The sequence below is a fragment of the Ictalurus furcatus genome, chromosome 10 (genome assembly GCF_023375685.1).
Source record: "Ictalurus furcatus strain D&B chromosome 10, Billie_1.0, whole genome shotgun sequence".
Classification (NCBI taxonomy): Eukaryota; Metazoa; Chordata; class Actinopteri; order Siluriformes; family Ictaluridae; genus Ictalurus; species Ictalurus furcatus.
Genome location: NC_071264.1, coordinates 11,636,870 through 11,655,002, shown reverse-complemented (window position 1 = coordinate 11,655,002; position 18,133 = coordinate 11,636,870). Strand labels below are relative to the sequence as shown.

General features: G+C 41.4%; 1 protein-coding gene across 2 annotated transcripts in view; it reads left to right on the top strand.

The window, feature by feature from the left end:
• nlgn1 (neuroligin 1) overlaps nt 1–17,559 on the top strand; it is a 231,859-nt gene extending 214,300 nt beyond the window's left edge. For both annotated transcript variants that reach the window (XM_053634743.1, XM_053634744.1), the window contains 3 exons: nt 7,095–7,307; nt 11,966–12,755; nt 13,730–17,559. In XM_053634743.1, the coding sequence (XP_053490718.1) occupies nt 7,095–7,307; nt 11,966–12,755; nt 13,730–14,564 (1,838 nt within the window). In that variant the 3' untranslated portion in view covers nt 14,565–17,559. The remainder of the gene's footprint in view (nt 1–7,094; nt 7,308–11,965; nt 12,756–13,729) is intronic.
• Nucleotides 17,560–18,133: the final 574 nt, after the last annotated feature.

Genomic DNA, 18,133 nt, shown 5'->3' with positions numbered 1-18,133 from the left:
AACAGTCAGAGGTAAACCTGTAACTTCAAGTTACAGGACAGAGGCCTTTCTGGTTGGTTAGTTAGATGATGTGCAGTTTTTTTTGTTTGTTTGTTTGTTTGTTTGTATGCTTAACTTTAAGAAAGAGAAAAAAGAGAGGCTGGTGAGGGAAGGACTATTTATAGTTGCTGTAATGTAGTGAGAACAGAAACTTGTGTCATGAATGCCCCATCGTTTTAAATGGATAAAAAGTATGATGTGTCATTATTTAATTATTGAAACATTTTAATTGTGGTATAAGAGGAACAAATACATTTCGGAATGCACTGTTATTGGAAAATACTCGACTTTGGAGTTCACACTCCGCAGTCATTGATTACTTTCTTATATTCTTGCATCACACCCCTCGTGTTATATTTAGTAAAGCTCTTTCTGAATGCTCTGATCCTGTAAATAATGTATTTACAGAATGATTTTAGTGCCTGAGTTATTAGGACAGTGTTTTGCATCAGATCTCACCTGCTCAATCCTCCGGGGCCGGAGTGTTGGGAGCGAGAATAGTCTCCAGCGGATACTCATTCCCGATGAAATGAGCCAGAAAAAAAAAAAATCACACAAGCCTGACTGTACGCCATCCAAATATTACCATGGCAACAGAATTTTTGAGTGCTTACTACCATGCGCAATCAGAGATTCACTCTGGACGTGGCATTTGTGAATTCAGAAGTGCTGTTCTATCACTGTGTTCTAGTTGTTTCTGGCCATTTCAAATGGTCTTTCAGATGGCATCAGCAGCTAACAACATGCCTGTTTGCCAGCTGATTGTTAATCATTTTCAAGCCCACGGCTGGCTTTCTTGATTTGTGCTAAAGGCGGCTTTGGCTAAATGGAATCAATTAAACGCATGCTTGTAGATGACGGCCTCCTCCAGAAGATAAGCCCTTTGATGTAGCAACAAAACTAGATTAATTGAATTGAACAGAGGCATCAACTTAAAATATGTGCTGGATGTAAAATAGCCAGTGCTCTAAAAGGTAATCTGTGTGTACGTGTGTGGGGGTGTGTGTATACAGTCATTTTCTCTTCCTTTTCTGCTTTTATTGTTTCCCATTGCCTTTAAATTAGTGCACCTGTTAAGATTAGATCTAAGCCATTTGTTACTCCTGTTGGTTGAATGAAGATATTTGAATGTAGACAGGTTAAGTGGAAGTGGAAACAGGTTTGTGTCACGATTCCCCCTTTAAGCAGCGTGCTCTAAGCGCGAATGCGCGAGCACTTGCTTTTCCGTTGTTGACCGTAATGACATCTGGACACGTGTGTTTTGTTTATGTTTCTGTCATGTCTCCTCCCTGTTCTGTCATTGGCTGGGATTTCACGTGGGTCTGTATTGCTCTCAGCTGCAAGCAGTTTAGACGCTGATTATGTCCGCATATATACCGCGCGCCTCCCAGCACTTGGCGCGGAAGATTAATAATAATACCTTAACGTTAGTTTAGTTCGTATCGTAGTCGTAGTCATAGTCATAGTCACAGTTCATGTTTAAAGTTAGTTCGCGCTGGATTATCCGCTTCCAGTCCCTCATCATAATTCGTTTCTTGTTTGTTTATCAACCTAGATTCCTGCCTTGAACCGTGTATGCCTGTTTGCCAATCGCCTGACCTCTTGCATGTTTTTGGATTACGTTTTGGATCACGTTTTGGATTTGTCTGCCTGTCTCTCTTTCTAATAAACAACCGTTCATACTGCACTTGCATCCGTCCTATCTCTGCTCCGTCACGATTCGTGACAGAATCTTCCGCCCAAACATGGATGCAGCAGGAGAACGGAGGAGACGCAGAACCTGGAAGTCAACGCCAACCGTCCCCGCTATGGACTCCGTCCACTTCCCACAATGGACATTTATGGAGCTTCCTGATCCATTTGAAGGATTTTTCGGTGCCCCTGAATATTTTCTGGTATACTGTCAATACTATTTCGCCAGCCTGTTAGACCCTAAGCCAGAGGAGAAGCAATGGCTCCGATTCATGTGGTCCCGGTTCTTTGGACCGGCCCGTCAATGGGTGCAGCTCAAACTGGTTAAGCACTGTAGGAACCTGGACAGTGTAGAACAGTTTGTGGGGGAATTCATGATGCTATTCGGGAGTCCGGAGGGGAAGGACAAGCTAGAACAACTTCTCAGGGGGGTAAGTCTGGCAGGCGAACCTGCCCTGCCGTTTACCCATTACTATAGGCAACTTCATGCAGAGCTCAACTATGAAACCCAAGTTAAGTCTCAAGTCCCTAAGGTCCAAGTCAAGCCTCCAGTCTCTGAAGTCCAAGTCAAGCCTCTAGTCTCTGAAATCCAAGTCAAGTCTCAAGTCCCTAAGGTCCAAGTCCAAGTCAAGCCTCAAGTCCCTAAGATCCAAGTCAAGCCTCCAGTCCCTGAGGTCCAAGTCAAGCCTCCAGTCCCTGAGGTCCAAGTCAAGCCTCCAGTCCCTGAGGTCCAAGTCAAGCCTCCAGGCTCTGTCGTCCAGGCCAAGCCTCCAGGCTCTGATGTCCAGGCCAAGCCTCCAGGCTCTGAGGTCCAAGCCAAGTCTCACGTCCCTGAGGTCCAAGCCAAGTCTCACGTTCCTGAGGTCCAAGTCAAGCCTCCAGTCCCTGAGGTCCAAGTCAAGCCTCCAGGCTCTGACGTCCAGGCCAAGCCTCCAGGCTCTGATGTCCAGGCCAAGCCTCCAGGCTCTGACGTCCAGGCCAAGCCTCCAGGCTCTGAGGTCCAAGCCAAGTCTCACGTCCCTGAGGTCCAAGCCAAGTCTCACGTCCCTGAGCTCACGTTCAAGCCTGCTGATCCAGTTGACCAAGCTCTGCTAATATCTCAGCCTAATGACCAAATGCTGCTCACGCCCAAGTCTACCGACCCGGTCGCCCAAGTTCAGCCCACGCCCAAGACTGCTGACACGCACAGCCAAGTTCTGCTCGCGCCCCAGTCTGCTGACACGCACAGCCAAGTTCTGCTCGCGCCTCAGTCTGCTGACATGCACAGCCAAGTTCTGCTCGCGCCCCAGTCTGCTGACACGCACAGCCAAGTTCTGCTCGCGCCCGAGTCTGCTGACGCGGCCAGCCAAGCTCCGCCCATGCCCAAGGTTCACCTGGTGACCTCAGAGCCTCAGCCTCCCTGTTCAGCTGTGGACGTCGCTCAGCCTCCCTGTTCAGCTGTGGACGTCGCTCAGCCTCCCTGTTCAGCTGTGGACGTCGCTCAGCCCCCCTGTTCAGCTGTGGACGTCGCTCAGCCTCCCTGTTCACCTGTGGACGTCGCTCAGCCCGCCTGTTCAGCTGTGGACGTCGCTCAGCCCGCCTGTTCAGCTGTGGTCGTCGCTCAGCCCCCCTGTTCAGCTGAGGTCGTCGCTCAGCCTTCCGGCTCCATGGCAAACGTCGTTCCCCCCTACTGCTTCGAGGACACCCACGCTCCTCTCCCTGGCCGCACGGAGACCCACGCTCCTCTCCCTGGCCTTACAGGGGACTTCGCTCTGCCTTCCAGTTCAGCTGGGGTTGTCGCTCCGCTTTCATGCTCCGCCGAGGACTTCGCTCAGCCTGCCTGCCCGGCTGTGGATGTCGCTCTGCCTTCATGCTCCGCCGAGGACTTCGCTCAGTCTGCCTGCCCTGCTGTGGATGTCGCTCTGCCTTCATGCTCTGCCGAGGACTTTGCTCAGCCTGCCTGCCCGGCTGTGGTCGTCGCTCTGCCTTCATGCTCCGCCGAGGACGTCGCTCTGCCTTCATGCTCCGCGAGGACTTTGCTCAGCCTGCCTGCCCGGCTGTGGATGTCGCTCTGCTTCCCTGCGCCGCCAAGAACACCGTGCAGTTTCCTGGCTCTGCCTGGGACATTCAGTCCAGGGGGCCGGGTCCGCCAATTAAATGGGATGGCTCATGGCACTCCGGGAGGAGTGCCTTTGGGGGGGGGGGGTTCTGTCACGATTCCCCCTTTAAGCAGCGTGCTCTAAGCGCGAATGCGCGAGCACCTGCTTTTCCGTTGTTGACCGTAATAACATCTGGACACGTGTGTTTTGTTTATGTTTCTGTCATGTCTCCTCCCTGTTCTGTCATTGGCTGGGATTTCACGTGGGTCTGTATTGCTCTCAGCTGCAAGCAGTTTAGACGCTGATTATGTCCGCATATATACCGCGCGCCTCCCAGCACTCGGCGCGGAAGATTAATAATAATACCTTAACGTTAGTTTAGTTCGTATCGTAGTCGTAGTCATAGTCATAGTCATAGTCACAGTTCATGTTTAAAGTTAGTTCGCGCTGGATTATCCGCTTCCAGTCCCTCGTCATAGTTCGTTTCTTGTTTTGTTTATCAACCTAGACTCCTGCCTTGCCCCGTGTATGCCTGTTTGTCAATCGCCTAACCTCTTGCATGTTTTTGGATTACGTTTTGGATCACGTTTTGGATTTGTCTGCCTGTCTCTCTTTCTAATAAACAACCGTTCATACTGCACTTGCATCCGTCCTATCTCTGCTCCGTCACGATTCGTGACAGTTTGGTGCGATATTAGGGTTGAGAATGCAACATCATTTCACGTTAATGATTTACTAACTGCTAATGAACACAATCCACGGTTTTCTATTTTCTACTATTGATTCCCACGTAAATGGCGCTCCTTCTCTTACCCCAGTTTGCACTATGGATTGTGAACATTTATTGACAATATCAATAATATTAGAGCTAATATTACATTTCCTGTTACTTGTGTGTGTATGGATTCTGTTGTTTCTATTTTTTCCAAACGTTAAACACTAATAAGTTTCAAAGTCAAGTACTGATGAAGAAAAACCACAAAGAACCATGAATGAGAAAAGAAAAGGTCCAATTTATTGTCCATCACACGCGATCCACACAGTGAGACGTCCCAAAGTGATCTAAAAACCCCAGTTACGGGGCTCCCTTTTATACAGTGGAAACACCCCTGGTTTACCTAAATACCAATACACTTGATTTCTGGGTGATTTACACACATTGTACTTAATGCATTTTTGTATCTTATTTATCTATTGGAAATATTTTGGTCTTCCACTGGAATGCCTCAATGGTCAATTCTTGGCTCATTGCCTAGACATCTAGCAGATTAACGATTTTAGTACAATCGGTTTTATCTTATTGATTGCCCTATATACAGTACAATAAAGACAGCAGGCATTATAACTTCTTTACATTAAATGATTTCCAAAAAGTAGTTGACCTTAACAGGCCTTAAAGGTTGATTTTTAAGTATAACAAAAAATGAGAATGGTATTGCTGCTATGTGACAGGAAGTTTGTTTTCTTTCTCAATAAAAATATTTTTAAAAAAATAATAAAAAGGTTGGTTTTAATAATCCTCGGGATAGAACGGTAACTTTTTTCCTCCTGGTCTGAGGTATCAAAGCTTATATTAGAAATCTAGGATTTATTTATTGCTCTCATTTGAACTTTTCTGTGCCTACCACAACTTAAAACCTGTTCAGTCCTGCTTTTTATATTTGAGAAATATTTCTCCAGGTGGACACACCCTGTCTTTTCAGGACACAGAAAATGTGCTGGAGATTATTATTCACACTTGTATTCAGTTACATTGGCACTGTACTTAAGTCTTGTTTTTAAGCATGTATACTTTACTTAAGCTTTTCTTTTACCTTATACTTTTGACTTTTACTACGTTTTAGAAGAAAAATCTCTACTTTCTACTAACTACATTTTCAAACACTACAATTCTCTATAATCATAAAATTTTGAATGTCAGCAAGAATGAAACCTAATCTCAATCACTATATTCTACCTGTTTGTGTTTATTTACACATTGTACTTATCAAGGCAGTTTGTATTGGTAGTTAGGAAGTTATGATCATGCTAGCTATTATTTAAGAGATTAGGATTAAAGCTGTGGTTAGCCGTTTAGATATTTTCACATGTTCCCTGGTTCCTGGGTTAAAGAGGCACTAATTAATCACCAGAAATTAACATCAGTGTGTGGTAGGAGGCTTATATTTTTCTGAATCTTTATTGTGCTTTTACTTTTATACTTTAAGAAAATTTATGAGTTTCTGCCTTTAAATTTCAACTGTGATGAATTTGAAGCTGCAGTTCAACATTTCCCAGAGTATTTATGTAGATGAGTAATTGCACTTTAACTTGAGTAAAGTATAATAAACAAGCTCAGGCTTGGTTTCTTTTTTTATTTTCTTTTTTTTCCAGAAGCACTCTACCCTTGTGTTTGGAATTTATTCGAAATTGATTTTAATTGATTTGTGTTTGGTTTCTGTGTTCAAATGTCTTATTAGTGTGTATGAAATTTTAAATCTGTTGTATCTTTTCTACACAGCCAAATCCCCAGTGTTGAATTAACACCTAGAGTGTTAACTCTTTCAGTGTTGATTTGTGTCCAGTTGGACATGAATAAACACTGTAGGTGTTAATTCAACACTGGATTTTACTGTGTACCTTACTATTTAGAAGCCCTTGCTAACTTCATAACTAGATGCTTTGCAGAAATGAAATAACAACTTTCACAACAGTCAAATGTCATACCAAAATGGTTCATAGAGTATGTAATGGCATAAACTGGCATTTTATTTTGGAAAAACATTTTCAGTTTCAAGAAAAAAAATTGCCATGGGAAGTTAAATTGTGCATGGATTTAAATAGGAGCCACACACACACACACACACACACACACACACACACACACACACACACACACACACACATAATCCTCATCCAATATACAACCAAAGGGCCAGCGTAAACAAACCCATCTCCTGGTTAATAATGGTTAATGATCTATTTTTCTTTTTTTTTTGTCAGGGGAGGTCAAGCAATCATGAGCTCTATGAAATAAACAACCATTAGGAGATAGTTACTTAAGCTCTCCAGAGGTGGCCAACTGTCATAACAACAATTAATGGATGTTAAGAGGGGGCGAGTCTGCTTCTCATCATCTCACTTTCATACACAAGCCCAAACAGTGTAGAGCAAAAAGGCAGGAGGATGAATACAAGAATCTTTTAACTCCCTCTGATGTTATTAGCACCTGGGTCATTTGCATTACAGTGTTTAGTTTGTGTTAAATGAGCTTTAAATCACTGTGTGTCTCTGTTTTTTTGGCAGGTTTTTTAAGCACAGGAGACCAGGCGGCCAAAGGCAACTATGGGCTCTTAGATCAGATCCAGGCGCTGCGTTGGACTAGTGAAAACATTGCCTTCTTTGGTGGTGACCCTTTACGCATTACAGTTTTTGGATCTGGGGCTGGGGCATCTTGTGTGAACCTCCTCACGCTGTCCCATTATTCTGAAGGTAACCGCTGGAGCAATTCGACCAAAGGTACAAAGCAGAAGTTGCAACTTTTGACCCTTTTTGGTGTTTGCATGCTGTGTTTGTTGGGCTTATTCTTATATTATAGATGCACATGTGCTTTTTGCATGGACTCTTATGCTTATATGATGTATGCATCATATACTTCAAAGCCTCCCACAGAAAATCCCCACAGGGCAGTTCATACATCTTTTACTTTTCATCCAAATAACCTGCTGGGTAGAGACGGGTTTTGATTCTGTAGATTCCTCTACAGTCCTCATTGGCACCAACAGCATTCATACCTTCTGCTGTTTTGTTTCCAGCAGCCCCACTGCATACTGATGCATATGTGTGTGTGTGTGTGTGTGTGTGTGTGTGTGTGTAGGTAGATGTGATTTTACCCTGCACAGTGCATACACGCTTTTGCTGTTTCTACAGTAATACATCCATTCATCACCTGCCACTACTATTCTTATGGATTTTTATAATAACAAAATACTTACTTCGCGAAATACTGCACATGCGATACAGTTGTGCCCAAAAGTTTGCATACCCCTTGCAGAATCTGCTATATCTTATTACTGTTAGCAAAATAAAAGGGATCATAAAAATCCAAAGCTGTTTTTTATTTAGTACTGTCCTGAATAAGCACTGAATATCACAGATGTTTAATTATAGTCCACAAGACAAGATAATAGCTGAATTTATAAAAAATTTACCCTGGTCAATGTATAAATTGTTGTTATTTTGTTTAAAGATCTTTTTTTTTCCATTTATTACTGCTCTTCAGATGTTAAATAAGATACATGTCTCCCAGAAGACAAAATACTAACAATTTACACCGATCATCCTGTTCAAAGGATTACATCTCCTTGGCTCTTAATGTATTGCGTTACCTCCTTGAGCATCAGTGAATGTTTGCACCTAATGTAATAGTTGTGTACGAGTCCCTCAGTTGTCCTCAGTGTGAAAAAATATAGACACTGTTGGAAAGGGGTCACATATGCAGAAGATGTTGGAAAAGCAAAGAATGTGCAGGACTTGGAGGATTTTTCTGAAGAACAGTGGGCAGTTTAACTGCTCAGGACAAACAAGGGACTCATGAACAACTATCACAAAACATAAAAACAGTTGTGGATCATCCAGGTAATGACACACAGTATTAAGAATCAAGGGTATGTAAACTTTTGAACGGGTAATTTTTATAAATTCAGCTATTATCTTGTCTTGTGGACTATATGTAAACATTTGTTATGTGAAGTAGCTTATTCAGGACAGGACTAAATAAACAACAACATGGTCCCTTTTTTTGATCCCTCTTATTTTGTTAACAGTATTAAGATTTAGCAGATTCTGTAAAGGGTATGCACACTTTTGGGCACAACTCTATATAGACATTCTTTTAACACATTTAAATGAAAAGGTGTTTTTTCCCCCAGCCAGCTCTATATCTTTTCTTGCAAAACACTATTAGTACCCCCACCACATTAAGTAATATCTAATGAGTTATGTACAAGTTCAGTTTTGATCACAACATAAGATCCCTGCTATATTTCTAATGACAGCAACTTTTCAACACTTCCAAACATTTTTTAACGACCCTAATTCTGCTTAATTGTATTTTGAAATCTATTTTTATCCATTACCTGACTTCTGTATGTCAGCATTCATTTGTCTCTTTTTTATAACCCTGGAATAACAGATGATGTTAAAGGCAAAAACAGACTGAAAAAGATAGATAGATAGATATACAGACAGATAGATAGACAGATCATCGTGTGTAATATCTATTTTATACAACAATTTTGCCCATTCTATGGAGAGGTGCCAATAAATATAGAGTTGACTCTGTAGAGAGGTCTTGTACTGCCCGCTGGATCCAAAATTGTCCAGCTATCAAGGTCATAGCCTTCTCAATGCTCCTGCATTAGATCAGATTATTCATCATTTCTCTTTCTGCTGGCATACTTTAACAGAGCTGAATCTATCTGACCTGAAAGCAGTTACTTATGAAAAATGTATTTACATTGTCTCATTTTTATTCAGAGAATTCTAAAGCAGCCATCGTAGTTTTCACAAGTTCAGCTCTAGCATCTGGAAAAATAACCAGTTGGCCTGGAAAAGTAATTTTTGTCTCTTCCTCGCACTGTCCAGAGTGCAGCATTACATCGACCTACTAACCACTGTATTCTCCCTCTCCTCACCTCTCCTCCTTTATTATATATTAATACAAACTTGAAATTGTACTTGTATTTTTCCCCCCATCCCCCTAATTTAGTCTTGGCCAATTCCCAACCACCAGTTGACACTTTTCCCTCTTTTCCCTCTTCGCTTTTAAATTGCTTATGAATGCCCGTGTGGTGAATTTCCCTTTCACTTTCGAAATAGAGACAATTGCTTGGATGATGGGTTCATTATTATTCTTAACGAAAACACAACACCACCAAAACAGTACAATGACAAACTTGCTTATATTAAACATAGAACTTTTATTAACAAAACAAACGAGACGGCTTTATTAACAAAACGAATAAGCACGGTATACACCATGCTGTAATATAAAATAACACATAAATTACATAAAGTTTAAAATAAATAAGTGAAAATCAGCAAACACTGTGGAACCAAATAAATATGAAACTAATATAAACTCGCTTATATTTTTTACAGATTGCCTTATTAATGTTTGCAGGTTCCCTATTAACATTGGGTTAAAAAACATTTTACATTTCGCTTTGAAACCAAATCTTCCGCCATCGTCTTGTCAGTCAGCTCGCCTCACTCTCGTCACGTAATAAATGAAATCTGTCTCCTGGTGATCTGTGCTGCTACTCTGACTCGTTCGGCTCACGCTGAATTGAGCAGACGTGTTCAGTTTTTAATTGTAGTGTCGTTCTCTAACTGAACTAAATGATTTTTATTACTATAAAAAATCAAAACGACGGTGGGGGCGGTGCCGTAGTGGGCAAGTGATGTAATCGGTGTGTGGCCGAACACCGTGTAAGACCGGTAACTCTGACTATCGCAGCAAGCCTACCTTCTTTCTAGATGTGTATTTTAATATCTTTCTTAAACATTCTGCATGCATCTGCACAAAACTTATCTCCAGCCACTAGCACACCTTTACATTATCACCATCATTCAAATGACAGTCAGATGCCCATGTCAAGAACCATTATTTTTCTTTAGTTTACTTTCTTTACCTTAAAACCTATTTTCTTAATTCATCAATTTACTTACTGACATTTCCTCCTATCACTTTGACATTTTTTTGTGTGTGTACACAGCAGCAACCTTGAGTGATAAGACACTATATATACTGTAAATTGAATGCATTATTTGATTCAGTTTTAGTTTAACTTAAAACATATCTTGTCTCCCATCACTTTCCTTTTTCTTCTGTGTTTGTACAGCAACTATTGTTGTTAAAAAAAAAACATTATATAAACTTCATGCATTTTTTTATTTATTTTAATGTTGTTGGGTTTTTTCAACTTTATTATTCGTATTTAATTTCTTGTAAGGGTTGAAAAAAACACCCCCAAAAAAATCACAGGATTTTTTTTTTTACAGAATCTTAATTGAATTAGATAAGACCAGTGGAGCCTGTTTTAGTATATTTAGGCTGAAATGAGAAATTGTATTTACAACCCTGCACAAGTTAAATTATTTCATCCACTGCTGTGGAATAGATAACAAAATTGATATAGATAACTGTTGTTTTGAAGTGTTTCTGATATTCTGTTGGTGTGTGTATCATGAGCATACCAGTATATGTGTCATTCGGATAAATTATTTAGAAGAAGAAGCCTTTATTTATCACATATACTTTACAGCAGAGTGAAATTCTTTTCTGCATTTATCCCAGCGTGTTAGGAAGCTGGGGTCAGAGCGCAAGGTCTGCCATGATACTGCACCCCTGGGGCAGAGAAGGTTAAGGGTCTTGCTCAAGCACCCAACAATGGCAACTTGGCAGTGTTGGGATTTCAAAAACTGACCTTCTGATCAATAAACCAGAGCCTTAAATTTTGAACTACCACTGCCCAAAGGTGGCTTACTTCATATTGTTATATAACAGTATTTTAAATTATTAGAAGAATCTGCTCTTTGATACTTAATGTATGAGAAATACTACCCAGAAAACCCTGCTTCTATGTCCCTCTTAATAAACTCCTATAAAACATGTAACAGTCTTACATAGTCTTCAAACATAGACTTTCAGTGTTTGAGAGCTGAGACAGGGGAGCTGAGAAGTGTGCAGAAAAAAGTCAGGTTTGGTTAAATCATTTGGTATAAACTCGCAGAAATGCGTATTTAAATATTCACATGCTCATTATTTTTTTCTCACAAATATTTGGCAAAAGTTTTTGCCAGAATTTAACTTAGCAACATACTATGTGACAAAACACACACACACACACACACACACACACTTAGCATTGATTGATTTGCATGAAGTTTCCATGACAACCACTAATTATGTTTTTGCCTCATCATCTGTACTAAAAGCTATAATTTACATTAACACTATCATAACAAAGATGTCATGTTCACAATTATTAGAAATTATATTGCATGGAATCTGCCTGCTTATGAGTTTCATTTAAGCTGTATCTGTCTGTGTAATGTTCTCTGTTTGTTATCAGTGGTATCAGTGTTATTCATTTATAGTCATATTCTCCCAGGCTTGTTCCAGAGAGCCATAGCTCAGAGCGGCACGGCCCTGTCCAGCTGGGCAGTGAGTTTCCAACCAGCTAAATACGCACGCATGCTGGCCAGAAAGGTAGGATGCGACTATCACGACACAGTGGAACTGGTGGAGTGCTTGCAGAAGAAGGACTACAAGGAGCTGGTGGAGCAGGACATCCAGCCTGCACGCTACCACATTGCCTTTGGCCCAGTCATTGATGGTGACGTGATCCCGGACGACCCGCAGATTCTCATGGAGCAGGGCGAGTTCCTCAATTACGACATTATGCTGGGTGTGAACCAGGGTGAGGGTCTCAAGTTTGTTGAGCTGGTGGTGGATGGAGACAGTGGTGTGCAGGCCAATGACTTTGACTACGCTGTGTCCAGCTTCGTGGACGACCTATACGGCTACCCTGAGGGCAAGGATGTGCTGCGCGAGACCATCAAGTTCATGTACACGGATTGGGCTGATCGGCACAATCCAGAGACCCGTCGGAAAACACTGCTGGCGCTCTTTACTGACCACCAGTGGGTAGCGCCTGCTGTGGCCACAGCTGACCTGCACTCCAGCTTCGGCTCGCCCACTTACTTTTATGCTTTCTACCACCACTGCCAGACAGAGCAGGTGCCCGCGTGGGCGGATGCAGCTCATGGAGATGAGATCCCTTATGTCTTTGGCCTGCCTATGATCGGCCCTACTGAGCTCTTTCCCTGCAACTTCTCCAAGAATGATGTGATGCTCAGTGCTGTGGTCATGACCTACTGGACCAACTTTGCTAAAACGGGGTGAGTAAGAAGTTTATAAAGTGATTGTCAAAATGACCGTTTGAAGCAGACTTTCATTTACTCATAGTAGTGTGTGTGTGTGTGTGTGTGTGTGTGTGTGTGTGTGTGTATATATATATATATATATATATATATATATATATATATATATATATATATATATATATATATAATAGTATAGTATAAACTATTTTTAAGTAAATTAATTATTATTGATATAATTAAAATAGCATCAAGTATTTTATATGGAAGAGTTGTTTTACCTCTTTTGAATTTGTTATTCATCGTTTTTATGATTATTTGCTAATATTTATGCTGTTACCAAGAAACTATACTTTTTCATACCTGGTGAGTTTAAAATACTCTTGACTTCTAATAATGATATTTTCCCTGACAGATAAATGATGTGATTTCCTTTATAAGTTATATTATCAAATGATGTTAAAGTTAGTGCATTTAGCATTAGTTTGACTTTGCAGTACTACATGCCATCAGAAGTAAGGATGAAAGATCAATTTGTGTAACATCTGCAAATGTGCAATTTCTGTTCTCCTCCTCTGTCCTGTTAATTAAAACACAGGGGCATATGTCAGAAGACGGTGATATTCACTGAGAGAGCATTAACACATTCCCATTCCCATAACATTCCCTTTCCCTTTGCCTTTAAGCATGTCTCCATGTCAATACGTGTTTCTTTCAGCAATAAAGGGGCAGCATAGCCTTTTCCCAGCCACACCACACAAGCCCATGGGGACTATATGATCGCTGATGACTTTCATATAGAGTAGAACACTGCAGTTTCATATCATGCAGGATCTCAATAAATTGCTGTCATATTTCATATTGCAGGCAGTCGACAGTGTGCACTGACTTGATCCTTATGTCTTTGCTAGGCTCAGATGAAAAGATATTTAATGTAATGTCCAGTGTAATTGTGATGTCATATTCATTGTTCACGGCCTCTCACCTTACAGTGACCCCAACCAACCAGTGCCGCAGGACACCAAGTTCATCCACACCAAACCCAACCGCTTTGAGGAGGTAGCGTGGACGAGGTACAACCAGAAGGAGCAGCTGTATCTGCACATTGGCTTGAAACCACGTGTCAAGGAGCACTACCGTGCTAACAAGGTCAACCTGTGGCTCGAGCTTGTCCCGCACTTACACACCCTCAACGAGGTCACACAGGTTGTTTCATCCACCAGCACCACCACCAAGGTGCCTGCACCAGACGAGACGCCACGGACTCCCAAGAAGATGCCAGCCAACACCAAGAGGCCCTTTCCCACACCTCTCCCCACTGAGACACAGGATGCAAACCAAAATCAGAACCACAACCAACCGTTCCTGGTGGAGCAACGTGACTACTCTACCGAGCTGAGTGTCACCATCGCTGTTGGAGCTTCTCTGCTCTTTCTCAACATCCTGGCCTTCGCTGCACTCTACTACAAAAAGGACAAGCGGCGGCATGATGGGCATCGGCGTGGAAGCCCTCAGCGCACCAATGCCACCAGTCAACTGGCACCTGTACCTGACGAGGAGCTCATGTCGCTGCAGATGAAGCGTGGTGAGCTGGAGCGTGAGTGCCCACTTGTCTTGAGGAGCGGCTGTCCACCTGACTACACCTTAGCCATGCGTCGCTCACCTGACGACGTACCTCTCATGAGCGCCAACACCATCACCGTCTTGCCCAGCACCATGCCCAGCGCCCTCGGGCCGTTGCATCCGTTCAACAGCTACGCAGGAGTGCAGCACAACAACACACTGCCCCACCCACATCCCCATTCGCACTCCACAACCAGAGTATAGCCACACACGTGCACACATGTACTCAAAGGATTTTGAATTTGGTGAAGCATATCTGTGCTAGCACCATTTTGCAGAACATGGAATAAACCGTGGGGTTTCTTTTGTCTCCTTTCAGAGGAAAACTACCATTTTATATTAGAAATATGAAATGAGGAGAAAATTGCGAAACAATTTCAGATTTAATGAAAAATAACAAACAGAGATGGATGATTTTTTTTTAAAATCCTGGTATCATAGACAAAGCCAGGCCTATTTCCTGACATAGAAGTATCACTACAAGTTGGCTTGAAAGAATGGTTTGATTCAGTTACTGCTTTACAGAGGCTGTGGCAGAGCGTGCGCGTAGGAGGCCCTGTGTAAATGAAAGAAAATATACAGTTTTCCAGAGGCACTCGATTTTCGAGTACTCACTCTGGGGAGGACAGGAGATGCTGCTTACTTAATTTAGGCATGTATTCTCCTGTAGATGGACGCATTGTAAGATACGGAATAAAACATTACTGGAAAACGAGGGGTGGACAAGAACTTCTCAAGAATATGCACAATGTCTTGGAATCTTTTTTTTTTTTGGTCAATTTATTTTTGGGAACAATTTAATTGTATAGAATCTATTTACATATCTAGATATGTACGCAAAGCTGTTTAAGCTCCGACTCTGGGGCATCAGTACTGGAGAATCTGCCAGCAGTTCATATAGCAGGGTGGGAACGTGTCACTGGTTTTCTGGCTTCATCACACAAGTGCTGTCTGTATGGAGAACTGGAGGACAAAAAAAGGGAAGCTGGATATTTTTTAGCACGAAGCGCATGACAATTTATCTGCTTGGTGGCTGTTCTGCTGATTAAGTCTTTATTAATAAAAAATATTCCCCATTGGATCCGGTTGAGGAAATACTGCTCCGATTGGCTCACAATTCTAACAAAAATCGGAATTTGTTGGCGCGGACAAAGGCAACGGTTCCCGGAAGGAGGTGGGAAACCTGAAAGGGGGGTTGGGGGTAGGGGGTGGGCAGGGATATGCTACATAGAGTGCATACACAAATAGCTTGAGTGAACATGGTTATAAGGACTAGTTTTGTACAACGTGTCTTGGTAAATCTTTTTAATAGTGGTGAGTCACTTGCTGTTTGAGATCCCATTTATGGGATAATCATGGTGTTTTTTTTTTTCTTCTTTAATTTGCTTGTTTGGGCTTGCTGTATTACATGAATTTTATTTATTTTAATTTATTTTTATTTTACCACGTTTACTTTAGAAAAATAACCCACATCATTTTGCTAATTTCTTTGCCATACTTATCAGGAAGTTCCCTGCATAACAGAAGCCCCAAGAAATGAAGTTGCCGGGAACCATTCTGCATAACTTTAGTTCTCCGGAATGTGATTGGTTGCATTGATTTTCTCTTGCTCGTGCCCCTTTATTGAGTCCCCGCTGTAGCCCTACTTAAAGATGAACGCTTATAAATTTCTCCCTGATGCAGGGAGGCTCTGCTGACAGTGTAGGTTTGAAGGTCCTCTCATCATCTTTTGCCCAGATCTGATCACAGCAGGTGATAGTGGTAGTGACGGGAATAAATAAATAAATAAATAAATAAATAAATGTTTAACTGAGTTGTCCTAGTAGAGGATCAGTTTCCACAGTATATCACTCCATCACTGGAAACTCCATTAAAATTTTCCCCATGTTGATTAGCATGTCTGTCACTTTCATTTTGGCCCTCCTTCAGTCATTGCTCTCATTCTTATATAGGCGTTAAATTTTTTTTTTTTTTTTAACACAAGACTAACTGTTCTTCCATGACTGAAATTCTGCATTCTGTCTACACAGGCAATCAATATTCAGCACCTATTCAGCTTCTCCACTTAAAGAGGTTAGAGCACTGTGGAGAAGTAACCTGTCAAACACAGGTCAAATGGGGCTTTGCTTGAGTCTCTTTTGTCTCTCCAGAATTCCTCCATGCGTCTGTATGAGTAGAAAAGGCTGACTCTTTGCATCCTTCCTAATACTCTTGATTACTAGTAGTGGGCGGTATGACAGCTGATCCCTTAAATCAGTTGTAGTTCTTATTAAAGTACAGATTTTGAAACCTTTTACATAACAACACATTACCCTATATTTACACTGGCAAGCGACAATGCAACAAGCGACAGTTCGTTTTCTATATACATGTGCGACACAGAGCTGCGATTTCTGTAAGCAACATTTGCATTGAGATTTTTTAAACTGTATGCAAATTATGTACGATGTGATAAAGCGACTTATCCAAACTTATTGACTCAAATGATTTCCTGGACCAATCCTGTGACACGTGTGGTCTGACTTTTCTTCATTTCCCTATTCAAACTTTAGTTCCCATTTGCTGTTTGACCTGCAAAAATGGAAGAAATATCTTATAACCGTGGTTTCATGTTATCCTGTCATATACGACCTATCATGACAAAAAATCGTACAATTATCATACAAAGCTAGGACGAAGCCTGTCATTGGTCAGTTAGTGATCAAATTCTTGATGAGATGTTATAGAGACAAAAATACTGTCAAAGTATTTCATATTGATGAGAAAGCTAATAACCGTGCAGTCCTGCACTACGGCTGCACTGAAGGCTACTGCTGGTAAGATCGTTAGCTTAAATAATCACTTTTAATTATTTTAAAGGGGTTAGTAGAATGTACTAATGTCCATATCGACAAAATAGCAGGTACACATCATATTATAAACAGTGTTGTTAGCATAGAAATAAATAAGGAAAAGACACAGCATTGGACCTGCCTGCTGTGTTTTGATTTGCTCTTGTGCCTATTGCAATCAACTCAGTATCTTAAAAATAACAACTGCTGTTTATTTTTTATAAACAATAGCAATGAAGCAGTGTTCATGCAATACTTGAGTATTTTACTAAATGGCAAATATAAATTTAGTTTGGTCTGTCTTCACATATTCGACATGAAAATGGTTCAGTTTGGTTTTATAATTCGTTCGACAGGAAACCAAAGAACACCAAAAATATCATATATAAAAATATCAATACAACTTGAACCATTGAATTATATCAATTACATCATCTTACACTAGACTGTCATATAATTATAATCATACATACTGCCCACTCCTCCTTTCACAAATGACCCCAATGTATTTGAAATCTGAGAGCCCTATGACTAATACAGAGCCATCAAGAAGTGATTAATTAAAGCGCATGTGAGTTCAGAGAGATATGGGTTATTCAGAAAAGTCACAGTGACACACAGGTATGCTGCCAGTGAGAAGAGAGCGAGAGAGAGGATAAGACAGAGGACTTTTGAAAAAATAGTAAAAAAAAAAAAAAGAGAAAATTATGCAGTTGTCCCAGGGCCCAGGTGACCTGTGACAAGTCCCAAACAAGATGTTCCCTTCTAGAACACGGCCTCTACTGGGCTGCTGCGTTCCTGCCGAGCAGCACAGTAAATACAGCGCAGGAGAAGCTGGAGCATTAACTAAAGCCCACTGCACAGCCTCGCTCACTCAATCAATACAGGTATGTATATGCAAAGCAGCCCTGCCCCGAGTTCCCTTCCAAACGAGACTCCTTT